General features: G+C 44.2%; 2 protein-coding genes across 6 annotated transcripts in view; one reads left to right on the forward strand and one right to left on the reverse strand.

Moving 5' to 3' along the window:
* The window catches only part of tbl3 (transducin beta like 3), a 107,580-nt gene that overhangs the window by 82,821 nt on the left and 7,065 nt on the right, over positions 1 to 17,694 (reverse strand). The window contains exons 2-4 of one of the 4 annotated variants that reach the window (XM_070901227.1): positions 16,490 to 16,757; positions 9,885 to 9,936; positions 9,029 to 9,124 (exon numbers count right to left, since the gene is read on the reverse strand). In XM_070901227.1, the coding sequence (XP_070757328.1) occupies positions 9,029 to 9,124; positions 9,885 to 9,936; positions 16,490 to 16,512 (171 nt within the window). In that variant the 5' untranslated portion in view covers positions 16,513 to 16,757. Of the gene's footprint in view, positions 1 to 9,028; positions 9,125 to 9,884; positions 9,937 to 14,697; positions 14,869 to 16,489; positions 16,758 to 17,694 lie in introns of those variants that run through there. The other 3 variants (XM_070901226.1, XM_070901229.1, XM_070901228.1) reach the window with 3 other exon arrangements.
* The window catches only part of LOC139281192 (RING finger protein 151-like), a 29,546-nt gene continuing 26,696 nt past the window's right edge, over positions 14,845 to 17,694 (forward strand). The window contains exons 1-2 of one of the 2 annotated variants that reach the window (XM_070901230.1): positions 14,845 to 14,921; positions 17,239 to 17,468. The gene's annotated coding sequence lies outside the window, so the exon portion shown is untranslated. Of the gene's footprint in view, positions 14,922 to 14,976; positions 15,345 to 17,238; positions 17,469 to 17,694 lie in introns of those variants that run through there. The other variant, XM_070901231.1, reaches the window with a different exon arrangement.

Consider the following 17,694-nt stretch of genomic DNA (forward strand, 5'->3'; position numbering starts at 1 on the left):
ATCTCGGGAGCCTCCTATCAACAAGAGCAGGCATCGACGACGAGATCCAACACCACCTCCAGTACAGCCTTCGGCCGCCTGAGGAAAAGAGTGTTTGAAGACCAGGCCTCAAAACTGCCACCAAGCTCATGGTCTACAGGGCTGTAGTAATACCTGCCCTCCTGTATGGCTCAGAGACATGGACCATGTACAGTAGATGTGGATATCTGAATGGAATATATGGAATTAAGGACAGTAAAGTAAACGGGATATATGAAAATGTATAAGCCATGGAAGAATAGCTGGGAGAATGTCAGATTGCAAATAGTGCAACATCAGCATAGCTAACAGTCTGTCTCAAGGTTTCAAGTCACTAATCCTGCCAATAATATATAATTGTAACATGAAATACTTCTGCAGAATTGTAAGGTCTCAGTAACTAGTCACACCATTAGATTGAAACATTTAGAGGCAATACTTGAGCTTTCAAGAAGAACATCTCATATAGATTGACTAATGAGTGGCTGAGTTAGACTGTCAATCCATTTGTATTTTGTTATCTGATTTCAAAACTGTATAACTGTTAACGCTTTACGATGTAACTTCACCTATCCGTAGGGAGTGTGTACGCTCTATCCAGAGAGTATATCTTCTGTCTGATAGGTCTTACTGGCCGGTAATAAAGACTGCTTTGTTCAAAGCACAAGAGGTATTCGACTCAGTAATTTTACGGAACCAGATTGAAGTAAAAGAATCCAGGAATTAACATTTGGTGTCAGAAGTGGGATCTCAACGGACGACTGCCGAAAACTTGCGAATTAAGAGCCAGACTAGCCTTGGACGAGACGAGGGGAAAATGGCCACTGGAGTGAGTATGATTTCAATACTGCTCCAGTTTCCCCCGGTTTCAAAAGTCTGAGGAAAGTTTAGCCACTCGCTGGTTCTCAGGTAGTGTCTGAACGAGATCCAGGACAATCTGGTGAATACCTTTCAAACTTAGAATAGGGATAGAGATAGGGAAATTGCGCGATGACGCAAACCAAGCGGCGACTTGGAAAGGGAAAGATAGTTAGAGCTAGATAGGGATAGATGATCAATCATGGATCCAAAAAAAATTAATAGGAAAGAAAAGAGACTCTTGTGAATGTCTGTTTAAATGAGAAATGCTTCTGTGACTTTTACTGTAAAAAAAAAAAGCCGGGAAGTTGTGGTTTGTTTTATCTCAAACAGAATGAAAGTTTGTTTTAACCCTTCGTAGTGTTGTCCTGTATGTGGGAAGTTTAAGAGTGTGAACCTTATTGAATTACGTATATTTGGATGATAAGTTACGGAGCCAGGAAATGCACAAAGGATAGGTTTGTTAAAAAAAAAGAAAAAATTACATGGTCCCGGTGGTTAAAAAAAAAAAGAAAAAAACTTGTTGAAAGCAAACATTCAGAGAAGGCACAGCAAAACAACTGAGATGGATTCAAAAGGATTTAAAAAAAAAAATTATATTAAATAACACGACCTTGAGGCTGGAACAATTGAGATAACGAAAAGCAGTCCACAGCCTACGTGCCAGACTTCTCTCTAGTTATAAAAAAAAGTAACGTACTAAATAGGTGCTGAAAGAAAAAAAATGTTCTGAGATTTTAAATTATGAAAAATATAAAATCACTTCTGTCCAATTGGCAGAAAAACTCCATTAAATTAGGGCTTTCATTGACTGATTGAATTTAAACTGCGCAGTGACGCGAAAGGATAGGGAAATTTGGAGACTAAAAGAAATTAATTGAGGCTCATAAGAAATCAAAATTAGAAAATTAGGCTCACAGGGAATAAAATGGGGATTTAAATAGAGGATAGGTGTTCAACTCAGGTACGACGTCGACCTTGTATATCACTTGGCCCGTCTAGGCTCTGATTGAATTTAAAAAGAAAACCCCCGCAGCAACTCGGAAGGTAGGGCCGAAGCGAACGCGCAGTGACGTAAACGCGCAGTGAAGCGAACGCGCAGTGACGTCAACGCGCAGTGACGTAGACGCGCGGTGACGTAAACGCGCAGTGACGTAAACGCGTAGTGACGCAGAGGCGCAGCAACGCGAATCGCGAAAGTCAGTGCTAATGGCAGTAAGTCTGTAAGTTTTAAAGTGTTTAGAGTTTTAAGTAAAGTTTTAAGTATTGAAATCGCGCGGCGACGCGAACCGCGCGGCGACGCGGGTAAGTGTTAGAAGTCTTTGTCTATTTTGTAAATCGCACGGCGACGCGGGTAAGTGTTAGAAGTCCTTGTTTACCTTTTAAAGTTAAAGTATCTTAACTCGCGCGGCGACGCGAGCCACGGGTCGACGCGGATTGCGCGGCGACGTGAACTGCGAGGCAACGCGGATTGCGCGGCGACGTGGTAGTTTAGTATTGAAATCGCGCGGCGACGCGAACCGCGCGGCGACGCGGGTAAGTGTTAGCATTAGTAAAGTTTGGTTATTTGGAGTTAGTTAAAGTCCGTGTTAGTTCTGTAAAGTCTGTGTCTATTTTTAAGTTTGTTTAAATTGCATGACGACACGAACGCGTAGCGACACAGTAATACGAGGGGCAGTGTGAAAATGGGTAATCAGTTAGATAAAACTACGGATGCGGATAATCCGCTACAAAAGCTATGTGAGGAATTCCCTGAAAGAGCTGAAGACTTTAGAAAATTATCAGGAGCCCTGAACAAATTATTATGGATGACCAGTGGCCTCTAAGTGACACTAGAAGCGTAGAGGTAAAAAAAAAGCACAGGGATTAATTTGGAGAAGGGGACGAGGAAAAGGGGATAAAAAAATTTAATTGCAACCTGGCGACATTATTGTCAGAAATTAAAAGATGCATCACTTCTATCGAGTTGGCAAACAAATGCTATTAAATTAGGACTTGCATTGACAGAGGGAACACATGTTAAAACTGTAGACGTCTTTAAAAAAAAAGAATGAATGTGCACACGAGAAACTTGCTAAGAGATCCTCTGGGACCTCTGAGAAAGGTATTGATCAACTACAAGTTAAAATGGCTGGCTTTGTGTTAACCGAGGCTGATGATGAAATTGATGAGTGGCCACTGACTCAGCGCCCAACGGCGCCTCCCGCACCCCCTGGCCTCTTGCTCCAGTCCTCTTCCCAACACCCTCCACCTAACACTCCGGTAAAAAGAGTTAGGAACAACCACATATCACCAAAGCAACAAACCCAAACTGACTCCTCATCCTCTGATAGCGATTCGGATCCCCAGTTCACAGGCAATATAGCCGAAAGGACCAGATCTCACACTCGAAAGGGCAGAACTATATCTCATCACAAACAGTCCCGTAAATCTTCTAGTCAACCTACCAGTCCAAGTTGTGAAAGACATAGCAAACACCCCCGCCGATCGAGACGCAGAACTGTCAAGCAGTCAGACAGCTCTGAAACATCCTCCGGCCTAGAAATGATTTCCAAGATCCCAAAGTCCCGACACCAATTCCCTGTCAGACCAATGCCAAACCCTGATGCACAACAAGCTGCAGACCACCTCTCTATAGATGTCTGTGATCTTCAAACAACTATTTGATTGCTCACGCTATCCGGACAGATGGAAAGGGCAGTTAGATATTATTGGCAGAAAAAGAAAGGGGAGGGGGGAGGTGCGCCCCCAACCCGGGTCAAGACTGAATACGTGACTAGAAAGGAAGAGCCATCTCGGGAGGAAGGATCAATAGAACCGTAGTGTGGCATACAGGATTGGATGGATAAGCAAGGATACGGTTATACTAAACAACCAAACGGCCCGAGCCCTGCTAATAAACCTCCCTATTGTCCCCGGCATGGTATGGGAAGAGGCCGGGACTGGGTAAGAGGAATTGACTGTTTTAATTGTGGGCAGGAAGGACATTGGAATAAAAATTGCCTCTATCGTCAGCATGGAAAAGGAAGAGGAGGAAGGCAAGGGGGGAGAGGAGGATCTAACACTAACTTCTCCCAGAACAACCCCTTTGGTCAATTGTCCCCCGATTGACTACGCAGCTTGATTGTGCAGGGATCCTCCCCGGACGACGAACCCATTCTGAATGAGTGGCAACCCTTTTTGATAGATACGGGAGCCTTCATGTCTTCTGTACAATCAAAGCTTAAACTCCCTGCTTCTACTGAAACACAGGAACTTTCAGGATTCCTGGGACAAATCTCGACATTCCCAGTGTCAGAACCGGTTAAAATGGGTTACCAGGAAGAATCGGTGGAACATCGAGTTGTAATCACAACCAATCTGGACTGTAACTTGATGGCTAGAGACCTCCTTTGCAAATTCCAGTTGCATTTGGAGTATGGAGATTATTGTAAAACAGGAAACCCTTAAGCGGCAGTATTATACCACTAGAACCCCTCAGTGGTGGTCTCTGGACCTGCCGCAGGCACCCTATCACGTGACCCTAGCATACGATCCCAGTGGAAAGAATCAGGACCTGCAGAACTTTTATCAGGATCACGAAGGGGAAGTGAAGGGAATTCTATTAAGGGCTAGAGTGACTGGACTGGAAAGAGAGGCAGATTTTGTGGAAGTGGATAAGAATCTGTGGAAACAGCCCCTAACAATGGCACCGCATATTGCTCGTGAAGTATTAGCCCCTCACCATGCTAAAGATTTGGGAGTTATGGTACGCAAGGCCATAGATGAGGCTGACCCTACCAGCCGGGATGTGCAAATTGTAAAACATGGCCGAACAGTCCAATTTCATGGGGACCCCGAGAAGGTCTTAACGACTCTACAGCATCATACTGGCTCCGGCATACCTGACTATGTGGATCCTCATGTGTGGGCAGAGAACCCCTCCCAAGTGGGTTATACTCCCATTGATCCGATTGAGATCTCAGTGCAGGGCAATCCGACAGAACCCACTGAAATCACAGGCAATCCTAAACTGACTTTTTGGCACTATACTGCAATTAATCCGGCCTGTTTTCTTACTGAGCCACCCCAAGATGAGGAAGAACCCAGTCATGATTGTTTATGTTTGTTCACGGAAGTACTTCTATTAATCCAGAAGATACACGAATCTCAGGATACGCCATAGTAAACCAGGAGAATCAGGTCTTGGAATCTGCTGCTTTGAAACCGCCTATTCTGCTCAACAAGCTGAACTATTCGCCCTCACCCAAGCCTGTATCTTGGCCAAAGATCTCAAAGTCAATATCTATACCGACTCTAGGTATGCCTTTGGGGTGGCGCATGATTTCGGACAATTATGGAAAAATAGGGGATTCCTAACCTCACAGGGGAATGAGATATCTCATAAACAGTTAGTATCTGATTTGTTGCAAGCCCTCATGTTCCCCAAACGCATTGCCATTGTCAAATGTACCGGCCATACTACCGGAAATTCTCTGGTTGATATAGGGAATCGTTGTCCTGACCAAGAGGCCAAACAGGCCTCTCGTGACTAACAGATGGTAGTGCCCAAAATTATGAGTCGGACTAAAAATCCTGCGAAGGATAAGTTAGCCTCGGAAAAACCAATGCCAACCATCCAAGATGTTATAAAAGCACAGGAGGACGCTCCTGAAAAAGATAAACTGTTGTGGAAATATTATGCATGTACTTATGACAATGTTTCTAAACTCTGGACCACTCCCGCGGAACAAACTTGCATGTCTGACGAGTTGGCCTCATGGGTTATAGAATGTCTGCATTTTGCTACTCATTGTGGAGCAAGGGCAACAAGTGATACGCTTTTGGCTACTTGGTGGCACCCTAAACTCCAGGCGCTCACCCAGAACATCAGTAGTCGTTGCCTGGTTGGCCAGCAACATAATCCAGGGAAGGGAGTCCCCTGTGATTGGGGTAAAACGCCCCTACCCGAAGGTCCCTTTGAGACATTTCAGTTGAACTACATTGAGTTGCAAAAAGTTCAGTGTTACAGATATGTGTTAGTAATAGTAGATGTGTTTAGCAGATGGATTGAAGCCTACCCTAACCTGGACAATAAGACTCAGACTGTTGTTAAGGTGTTAATGAGGGAAATTGTTCCTAGATATGAGATCTCAGCTAGACTGATGACCACCTATGTTCTTTCTCTGACTCAGGCTCTGCGACTAGTTCACAACCAGGTTCAAGATGCTCACCTCGACCTCCCAGTTTTACCCGAATTGTCCCTCGTGGCACCAGGGAAGTATGGATTCGGAAGGGATTAGAGCCACAATAGGAGGGGCCTTTTTAGGTGTCACTCACTACCCCCACTGCAGCCAAGGTTGAGGGGAAAAGTGCCTGGGTTCACCTGCACCACTGCAAGCTCATCACCATTTAAACAAATTTTGCTGGTTAGTCTAATTCCTGTTTCTGTTCCAGATCTCCTCCTCCCTATAGCTGAACAAGGCAGTTGAAGGAGGATCAGTTTGAACTCTTACCTGTCAGACAGCCAAATACACTGACGGAGACCTGAAGGGAAATGTGAAAACAGAACTCTTTTTATCAGCTAAATAATTGGACTATTTATAAGATGAGACTGTGTCTGTATGCTACTGTCTGCATAATAGTGTTGATATATGACAGTTTTGGTGCACGGGAAGGAAGACAAAGGCGAGAGCTCCATGTAAACACCTTTTTGTATATGTCTTACGTTTATGCGGAAAAAGGGCACTTCACTAGATGCTGGGTGTGTTCACATATCCCTATACATTCCAAAGGGGGAATTCCTTTGCGCACCGTTCCCCTGACCCTAACTGAGACTGTTAGGTGGATTCAAAGAAACGATATTGGAACAGGTAGCTAACCGCACTGCTGAGACTCTGGAGGGCATCACAGCTGAAATGGTAGCGATAAGGACCGTAGCATTACAAAACCGAATGGCCCTCGATTACCTGTTAGCTGAGAAAGGGGGAACGTGTGCCCTGATAGGATCTGAATGTTGCACTTACATTCCTGATAGTTCAGAAAACATAACCCACCTTGCCGATCACATAAGGAGGGAGGTGAAAAAGTTATCCACACCAGCAAAAGAACTTAGCAGGTTTGATTGGTTTCTGGGTGGATCTTGGAGATCCTATCTAATACATGGGGCAATTGTTCTCCTCATAATAATTACCTGCTGTTTGATTGTTGGTTGCTTTAACCTCTGCTGTAAAGCAATGACAAGGTTAGCAGACCCTCTTGTGGTCAAGGGTTCCCGGGTTATGATCCAACAAACTAGAGAACTACTCAACAATGCAATACTCATAGAATGATCCTAAATGTTATCATAGAATGATAAAAGGGGGGATGTGGATATCTGAATGGAATATATGGAATTAAGGACAGTAAAGTAAACGGGATATATGAAAATGTATAAGCCATGGAAGAATAGCTGGGAGAATGTCAGATTGCAAATAGTGCAACATCAGCATAGCTAACAGTCTGTCTCAAGGTTTCAAGTCACTAATCCTGCCAATAATATATAATTGTAACATGAAATACATCTGCAGAATTGCAAGGTCTCAGTAAATAGTCACACCATTAGATTGAAACATTTAGAGGCAATACTTGAGCTTTCAAGAAGAACATCTCATATAGATTGACTAATGAGTGGCTGAGTTAGACTGTCAATCCATTTGTATTTTGTTATCTGATTTCAAAACTGTATAACTGTTAACACTTTACGATGTAACTTCACCTATCCGTAGGGAGTGTGTACGCTCTATCCAGAGAGTATATCTTCTGTCTGATAGGTCTTACTGGCCAGTAATAAAGACTGCTTTGTTCAAAGCACAAGAGGTATTCGACTCAGTAATTTTACGGAACCAGATTGAAGTAAAAGAATCCAGGAATTAACATAGACACCTCAAGTTGCTTGAGAAATATCATCAACGATGTCTCCGCAAGATCCTACAAATCCCCTGGGAGGATAAGCGCACCAACATCAGCGTCCTCATTCAGGCTAACATCCCCAGCATTGAAGCACTGACCACACTCGATCAACTCCGCTGGGCAAGCCACATAATCCGCATGCCAGACATGAGACTCCCAAAGCAAGTGCTCTACTCGGAGCTCCTTCACGGCAAATGAGCCAAAGGTGGGCAGCGGAAATGCGACAAGGACATCCTCAAAGCCTCCCTGATAAAGTGCAACATTACCACTGACACCTGGGAGTCCCTGGCTCAAGACTGCCCTAAGTGGAGGAAGTGCATCCGAAAGGGCACTGAGCACCTCGAGTCTCAACGCCGAGAGCATGCAGAAATCAAGCGAGGAAAGAGCGGCAGCAAACCAATCCCACCCACCCCTTACCTCAACGTTTATCTGTCCCACCTGTGATAAGAGTCTGTGGCTTTCATATTGGACTGTTCAGCCACCAAAGAACTCACTTCAGGAGTGGATGCAAGTCTTCCTCGATTCCGAGGGACTGCCTATGATAATTTATGTTCCATCACCAGTATTCACACAGATATGGATCAGTCCAGATTGATGGGGTGATGTCTCTTCTGTTGACTGAAGGGCTCAACGTGAAATATTTGTCTGATTACGTCCGCGGAAAACACCGTGGGACATTTTTCTACATTAAAGGAACTATATTAATTCAAGATATTGAAGGATTCAATGTGAGATAGATTTGTCTCAATCCAGCTGCTACCAGGTTTGGGCACATAGCACAAAGCTATCCCAAAATTGGCAACCTCACTCAGAGACTGGCCGAGAGGCTCAACTGAAAGGCTTTGGAGGAAATAGAAACAGGTCACAGTGATACAGTGAAGGGAAGAGGCATATTATTGAGGTTTAGAGAGCTTTGCACCCTGCATCTAATCATACTATAACTGAACTGGGAGTACATAATTGTGACAGAGTTGCAAATGAAAAGTGTTCATTTCTGCAACACCAACACACCTCACCTGAAGCACAAAATTAACAAAACGTAATCATAAAGATATCGTGTCCCTTGGTGGTATAGTAAGCAACGTCTCCATTGGTGCAGATGTGAAAGGTCTTGGTTTGCATCCCATTCAGCACTAAAATAGCTTATTAGCATCAGTGAGGGCTAGGAAAAACATTCAGACCAAAATGTGAGCAATGTAGCTACCCTTCTGTAACTCCCTACCTGCTCAATGCTCTTTGTAACCATTCCTGTTCCAATATCCAAGACATTGACCTTTGTCCCACAAGTACAGAACATGCATGTTCCATCTTTATTAATCTGTATTGGAAGAAATAAAATTTTATTTTTAAGCAACATGCTTCATTCTTAAAAACAAAGGAAAGTTGATTCCATCTCCAAATGGACAATGACAGCCCAAAGTCTGTCAAACTAAGCTAAGCAAACGGTTTTTACTTCTGTTTCTACTTCTTTCAACAGAATGCAAGGCATATGGAAGATAAATTAAGTTAACATACAAAAATCAAAAGTGAAAAAAAAATTTAAAAGAGGAAAAAATGGAGAACATGAAAATTTTAAAAAGACTAATATTACAGTCAAGCTACATTTGAGTAACTTTCTTAGTGTTATATCCTCCTTGTTTCAGCATCACAGTGCAGCAGCAGAGAACATACAAAACCAGCATTCTGTTGCCGTTCAAACGCTCCCTCTTTCAATTACTCCTAGATTATTTTTTTTAAATACAAGACGTACAGATGATGGGTTACATAACCATTATGAATAAATGTCCTTTGGTACAGTTGAATCACATTATACAAACATGCCAAGAAATTCAATGGATCCAGATTTTAATATAAGTAAGTGAAACTAGCTTAGTTATGCCACATTGCCTTCATTACCAAATTACTGATTTGTAATTATCTCATTAAGTCACAACATTTATGAAATAGCAGCATCATAGTTGTATGATTGACTCCCTTGTATTTCAATATTTTATAGCCATAATATTATTCAAACTTAAAAGTTTAAATATCAGTGAAAGCCAGATAAGACTAAAAATTTACAATAAATTAAACGATACCTGTACTTTTCCTCCTTTGTAAAATGGTTCAATTTTGCTGGAAACAGTATAGCTGGAAGAGATTTAAAAATAGAGTTAAACACTACTTAAGAAAGCAGACATTTACAGAAATCTTAAATTTGACTGAAAACGAGGAAAAACCAAACATCTTTCAGCCGGTGTCAGCTGTGGCTCAGTGGGTAGCACACTCGCCTCGGAGTCAGAGGTTGTGGGTTCAAGTCCCACTCCAGGGACTTGAGCACATAAATCCAGGCTGACACTCCAGTGCAGTGCTGAGGGAGTGCTGCACTGTCGGAGGTGCCCTCCTTCGGATGAGACATTAAACCGAGGCCCCGTCTGCTCCCTCAGGTAGACGTAAACGATCCCATGGCACTATTTTGAAGAAGAGCAGGGGAGTTCTCCCCGGTGACCCAGCCAATATTTATCCCTCAATCAACATACCAAAAACAGATCATCAGGTCATTATCACATTGCTGTTTGTGGAAGCTTGCTGTGCACAAATTGGCTACCGTGTTTCCTATATTACAACAGTGACTACACTACAGCCAATCAAGTACTTTTGGAAAGTTCTTTGAGACGTCCAGTGGTCGTGAATGGCGTTATCGAAATGCAAGTCTTTTTTTTTCCCCAAAGTGTGCGCTTTCAATGATTCCTATTTGTGGGTCACTGCACTTTTAGTTCAAGGCTCAGATTCATTACCTGCTAACTACTTGTTCCTCACTTTGCTACACAGAACTCCAATTGCCTATGGGTTCATTGCATTATACAGTTGCTCTTCACTATTCTTTACGGCACAAGAAAGTCTACAGAGATATATATAAAAGTAGTCTTATCTTTATAATCTTTAAATTGTTGCTTCAGTTCTTTCATGATTCAGTTGACCCTGTACAGAATTGCCACTAGGATCTCAGCAAAACATAATACCTGTAGTGTGCATTACATTTGGGGGGGTTTTACTCCAGATATTTTCTGCATTGCAAACCACTCTTGCAGCTGAGAACTCATTCATATAAACTTAAGTGTACCTCTACCTATCCAATCTCTACATTATTTGGAGTGGGCCCAGGGATCAAACAGAAAACCTTCATTACTATATTTTACTACTGGTCATATCAAATGCACTCACATGATCTTCCTCGACTTCAGAAGGCAGTAGAATAGACACTTCACTAGATGCTAGCTTAGGCGATAAACTGCCAAACAGATTTATTGGCCAGTAAATGGAGGTGAACAGAAGCAAGGAGGCATTGTAGATTCACAGTAATTGCAGGCTTAACTATCATGCCTCGGAAAATAGAAAATGAACAGTCACATATGTTGTGCTAATCCACAATGTAAACTGGGCCAGACACAAGGGGTGGAATTTTCCACAGACAGGACCTTGCATGCAGCAAGTTGCAAAAATCAGACAGAGTGTCCACGAGTTCCTCAGAAGTTGTGAGGGGTCTCAAAGTTCCTCCCAGTTACCCGAATATTACATGTCTAAGGCATTTTGTGTCATACTTTTTCCATTTATATAAACTCTGCAAAGAATAGAGCTTAAGTTCTTTCTATCGAAAAGCAGGTACCAAAATCCCCCACAAAAACAAATTTTAATATACCATACAGGAGTTCACACTACCCAAGAATACTCATGCTTTACATCATCATCATCGTAGTTAATGCCTCAAAGCGAGGATGACTTGCTTCCACGCCAAAAAGGGATGAGATCACAGGTGTTTCAATGAAGGACCTAATATTCCAGATTTCGAACTACATCTTGAAGGGTGGAAGATGTCTGTACATGGATTTTTTTTAACATATGTACTGCATTGTTATAATTCACATATCCAAAGAGATGTCTCACTACAATTTTCTGTCCTCCTCCTCTCACTTTTCTGCCTTGTAATATTTTAACCATATATGCCCTTTCAGAACATGCATATAAAAGTCACTTGAAGGAAGCAATGCACTCACTCAGGGAAATGACACAAGTTTCAGGTTGGTGTAAAACAGTTACTGCTTTGCACTGATGAGTTTGTGTAGTGTATATCAGAGTTAGGGTCAATCCTGACTTGGAAATAGAGCAAGACTTGGTCCTCCAGAGAGTCTCACTCTGCTACACTCCAATCAGATTATGCAATGAATAAACATTTAGGCTGAATTTAGACTGTAGCTACAGCATTGGTGCAAAGCAAAACCTCCCACTACAGCTGTAATGCAAATGCATCCTAAAAAATTGGCAGCAACCAAGCAACTAAATACAGATGTCAATAGCACACACAAACCATACAATCCCAAATTTTCTCTGTAAAAACGCTACCTCAGAATTAGTATTTCTTTATCGCAAATATTAGTTCAGTTCCCAAACCTTCTCTAAAATGTTTCTGTAGACATGGTAGCACTTTTGACTGTTTCAGCAAACCTGTCTGTGCCCTGATTGTACACTTATGCTACAAAAGGCAAATATCGCATAATTGATGATTGTTCAAAGGCAAAATTTGCAATTGGGCATCGCTTGCCACAAGCCATATAAAATTATTTAATCTCATTGAACGAATCACTTAATCTCATGATGCAAACTTCTGAATATTCTTTCCCCCTCAACTCAGAAGATAATGAAGGAGTGCATTCAAATGCCCAGTTTAGCACTGGTGTGAACCCATTTGGAATTTGCACCAATGCTAAACTGGAGTGTAAATTAGGATTAAGAGCCCAACCTGACCTCACGAGAGAACAACTACTCAGAAGGGGTAGTCTCAGTGCTTCAGTATTGCACTCTATTGATTTAATAGCGAATTAGTCTGGCAGTGGGCCCTCAGGTTGCCATGCCAACGTGGCCGGTGCACCCACGGCAACAATACCTCTGCTGAACTGAAGAACACCATTAATCTGATCTACATGCTTTAATATACACGACACACCATTCCTCTTCAAAATGCAGTGAATAAAGCCAAATATCTACAGTCAGGCCATGTACAGGACCAAAGGAAATGGACCAGAAACCAGGCAAGGCTCAGACTCCACCTGTGTGCCACCAAGGCAGTGACATTATCCCTCATTACACCACCTGTGTTTATATCACATCTCAATGAAATGTAGCATCCACACACTGTGGGATGTCAGCATTTGTAGGCACTAGTTGTTTATCAACGCATGCTCAGCAGCATCTGACTCTGCTCAGTCACTATCCAGTGACCCTTGCTGAGAACATTGTGGGCCACCCTGACCTGTGAGAGGGCACCACAGCAGGTCGGGAGTATAAAGAGCTGGAGCATGCCACTGCAGCTTCCAGCGCGAGTCGTCCCAAGTGTACGACGACTTTGAGGTGGGCGACTGGGTGATATCATCAAGGCCCAGGTCACCGGTTAGAGCGTGGGCTGGAACATCGGCAGGGCCCGGGAAGGTCGGGGCGGATGAGCGGCAAAAGATCGCGGCGGAGTTGCGACGGATGACTGAGGCAGAGGAGCGGTGAGAGATCGTGGCTGAGATGTGACAAGAGATGAGCAGCAAGAGATCATGGCAGAGGTGCGGCAAATGTTTGGTGCGGCAGTGCGGTGAGAGATTGTGGTGGAAGTGTGGCGAATGTTTTATGGTGGAGGAGCGGCGTGAGATCGTGGCGGAGGAGCGGTGAGAGATCAGCAGCGAGAGATCATGGCAGAGGAACAGTGAGAGATCGTGGCGGAGGTGCGGCGAATGTTTGTGGCAGAGATGCGGCGAAAGTTTGTGGCGGAGGAGCGGCAAATGGCCCAAATGGGCTTGTGGCCCAGAAGAGCCAAGGACCCATGAGCAGCACGAGCCAGGCCACACTGCGATATGTGTGCGCACTAGGTCCGTGCAGCAGAGCAGGTCTCCAGTCGTCTTGGTTTATCCTTGCCACTGGATAAAGGCCTTGTGGTGGCTGATGTGCAACGGTCACCAAACATTAAAAAAAATCCACACACAGGCATCTTCCACCCCTGGAGTTCAGGACTGGAATATCAGGTCCTCCATTGAAACATCTATGAACTCATCCCTTTTGGTGTGGAAGCAAGTCATCCTCATTCGAGGGACCGCCTATGAGATGATATGATGATATTACTCTATGGAGTGCAAATCCAATGTGGCGTCAATGCTCTTATACACCTACACCTAAATCTACCTAAACTCGATTTAAATGTTGAAAAGGCAGGGGTCCTTCCCTCCCACTTTCTCAACATCTACATTTTTAACAGCTGGGGAAGAACTCAGCCCAAGCTTGCACCAGGCATGTACACAGTTCTCTCTTGGTTAGGCAAGAGCCAAGCAGCTCTACCTTGCTCAAGCCCAAAAATGTACCTACCAGCTACAATGTGAATGTTCCCTCAGTATCAGTTACACATCTCTCATTTAAACCTGACACATTCCTACCCACCATGGCATTTTTAAGGTCCCAGCATCACAAGGGCAACTGAAGCCTTAGCTATCCCATATCGTGAACACTCTGTGTGTGGGATGCTGACTTCAGTGAGTGCAGCAAAATTTTCAAGGCACCAGTTTAATCACACAGATGTAGCGATCGCAGGTCCAGGCCACCGTGGCCAACATGGGGGGAAATCTTACAGGGGTGACAGTGGATGGAGCCGGGCAGATCACACACCCACTGAAGGACAGGGAGCCGCGCGTTATCTTTCGGAGTGAATGGAGGTGGAGGTCGGGCCACATTTTAAACCAGTGGAGGGAGGGAGGGAGGGAGAGGGAGAGAGAGAGAGTGGAGGGAGGGGGAGAGAGAGAGGGGGAAGAGGCCTAATTCTGAGGGACCCGGATCCGGACCAGCCTCCCAATCACCCGGCCTGTGGGTCTCGGCTGCACTCACTTTGTCTTGAACTGTACGGCGCTGGCTGCCATGGCCCTGGCTCATTCCGCTCGGCACTCGGGAGCCGGCCGGTGGGTGAATGGTCGGTGAATGCTCCCTCTCTCTCCCCCAGCCGCCGCTCCGCACGTTGCCTGCCAGCCACCCGCCACTTCCGGCGCGCTCCCAACACCTCACCGGCGGCGCTCTGAACATGGCGCACGCCTCGTCGCCATAGCAACAGCACGGTAAAAAAAAATAAGAGAAGACTTGCATTTTTCTATAAGCGCCTTTCACGGCCCAAAGCGCTTTACAGACCAGTGAAGTACTTTTGTGAAGTGCACTCACTGTTGTGATGCGGGAAACGCGGCCGCCAATTGGCGCACAGCAAGCTCCCACAAACAGCAATGTGATCATGACCCAGATCATCCATCTGGGGTTTTTTTTTGGTGATGGGACACCGGGGATAACTCCCCAACCCTTTTTCTGAAATAGTGCCATGGGATCTTTTCAGTCCACCTGAGAGAGAGCAGACAGGGCCTCGATTTAACGCCTCATCTGATCGTTCAGCCCGACTGCCTGCCTCTCTTCCGCGGCTATGCTCACGCCAGGAAGCCCCTGGAGATGGAGCACGCGGTGTCGACTGATACGCTCGCGGCCTTCCGTGACAGGTGGGCACCGGAGGGACTGGAGTGCATCATCACCCCCGGCAACCACATTATAATTTGATTTGTTTAATGTTCCAAGTTTAATTTGTTAATTTGCCGGTTCCAGTGTCCCTTTAATAAGGGGGCACTTGAATTTATGCTTTACAAAAAAAAACATCTCATCTGAAAGATGGCACCTCCGACAGTGAAGCGCTCCCCCAGAACCGCACTGGTAGTGTCAGCCTGGATTTTTATGCTCAAGTCTCTGGAGTGAGACTTGAACCCGCAGCCTTTTGACTCAGGCGAGAGTGAGAGTGCTGCCAACTGATCCACGGCTGACACTGGCCTATTCTTTTCTCCTACTTTAATCTGTATATATCAGTGGGTTGCCAACTCTGGTTGAACTTATTCCTGGGGGTGTTGATTCAGTGATGTTTTCCCTGCGGTTTGCCATTGTTATTGTACCGAGCCAACTCTCTGTCACTACTGGGCGGTCCTGCCCACTGAGCGGGTGTGTGGACGCAGAATCACAGCACAGGAGCAGGCCATTCAGTCCATCGAGCCTGTGCCAGCTCTTGTTTAATTTTGGTTATTGATGACTGATGCTATCACCGATTTTTAAAAAAAGAAGCAAATGCCATCTTATAAAGGAACACAAGCAATAAAACGGTAACATAAACACAAATGCTTAAAGTAAACTTAACAAATCAAATTAACATTTTGTTTTGGGGGTGTTGAAGCACTCCAGTCCCTCTGGTGCCCACCGGGTGCTCCATCTCCAGGGACACTCGGTGGGAACATAGCCACAGAAGAGAGGCAGGCAGGCAGGCAGTCAGGCCGAAATCGTCCCTGTGCCAGCTCTTTGAAAGAGCTTTTCAATTATTCCCATTCCCCTGCTCTTTCCCCATAGCTCTGCACAATGTTCCCTTTCAAAAGGGAATTGGACAAATACTCGAAGGGGAAACATTTTCAGGGCTATCGGGAAAGTATAGGCAGTGGGACTAATTGGATATGTCTTTCAAAGAGACAGCACAGGCACAATAGGCCGAATGGCCTTCTGTGCTGTATCATTCTATTCTAAGCATATATTCAATTCCCCTTCGAATGTTAATATTGAATCTGCTTCCACCACCCTTTCAGGTAATACATTCTAAATCATAGCAACTTACTGTATAAAAAATATTCTCCTCATCTTCACTCTGGTTCTTATATCTGATTTAAATTTTGTGTCCTCTGGTTAAAAACTCTCTTGCCAGTGGAAACAGGTTCTCCTTATTTACTCTTATCAAAACACCTCATAACAGGGAACACCATTCCTGTTCCAGAGTTCTGGGGTTGTCATCATGGTTTACAAACCCCTCAGAGCACGTGAAGACTAATGCAACAGGAATATATTGGAGGCTTCAGCCAGTCCCCCTGACAGCAGCATAGCTTGAGCTGTGGGAGAAAAAAATTGCAAACCAATGAAGCGAGAAGTCTCATATGTGCAAACCAGCCCTTTAAACGCCAGCACCTTCACCTTAAAACTGTTTAGCGAATACTGAGTCAGCATTTTATGATGTATCCAAACATATGTCCATACCCATCTTTAAACAATCCTTAAATACAATAATAAAACAAACCTCAAACTTTATCCACTCAGTCCCTGAGGCCTGTTCTGCCATTCAGTTAGATCATGGCTGATCTTTACATCAACTCACAAAATGCAGACAGTTGGTTCTGTAGTCTCCATCTCCCTGCAGCCACCCTTTGCCATCTTTAATACAGTAATAAAACAAACCGCAAGTGTTTTGCTTCAAGTATGAGCACATTAGATTCATGTTGATGGAAAGCAGTGATTTTTTAAAAGGCACATTTTGCCTGGTGGTTTCAGCACATAAACAGAGCAGTAACTTTGGTTTACATCCCTTTCCTTCAGGTGTCTTGATCACAAGCTCGTGAGGGAGCTACAGGATCACAAGGTTGCACATGCACACAAGTGCCACGCAAGTGCACAGAAGATTTCAACAGCATTCCGCGGTAACCTCAGGGGAGCAGTAAGGCAGTGTGGAAAGTTTAATTCCATGCCCATTTTTGTCGGCAAATGTTCACAAACAGACACAAGCCTGGAAACGCTAATGGACAGCATGAAACGATGATAATTGGCATGTATGTATGTATGCGTCTTTTTTGTATGGGGAAGGTGAAAAGAAGGTGTTGAGATTTGTTTCACCTTGCCTAATCACAATAAAATACATTTCTGGCTTTTTATGTTTGGTCAGGTAGGTGTTCAGTACGTGCAACAATCCATCACCCTGTTTTAGAGTTTCCAAACCAAGTTACTTTAAAATGCATACAGGTAGAGTTTCTGTTTGGTTGACATTGAATGCCCACT

This window comes from Pristiophorus japonicus, chromosome 15 (genome assembly GCF_044704955.1).
Source record: "Pristiophorus japonicus isolate sPriJap1 chromosome 15, sPriJap1.hap1, whole genome shotgun sequence".
NCBI classification, from domain to species: domain Eukaryota; kingdom Metazoa; phylum Chordata; class Chondrichthyes; family Pristiophoridae; genus Pristiophorus; species Pristiophorus japonicus.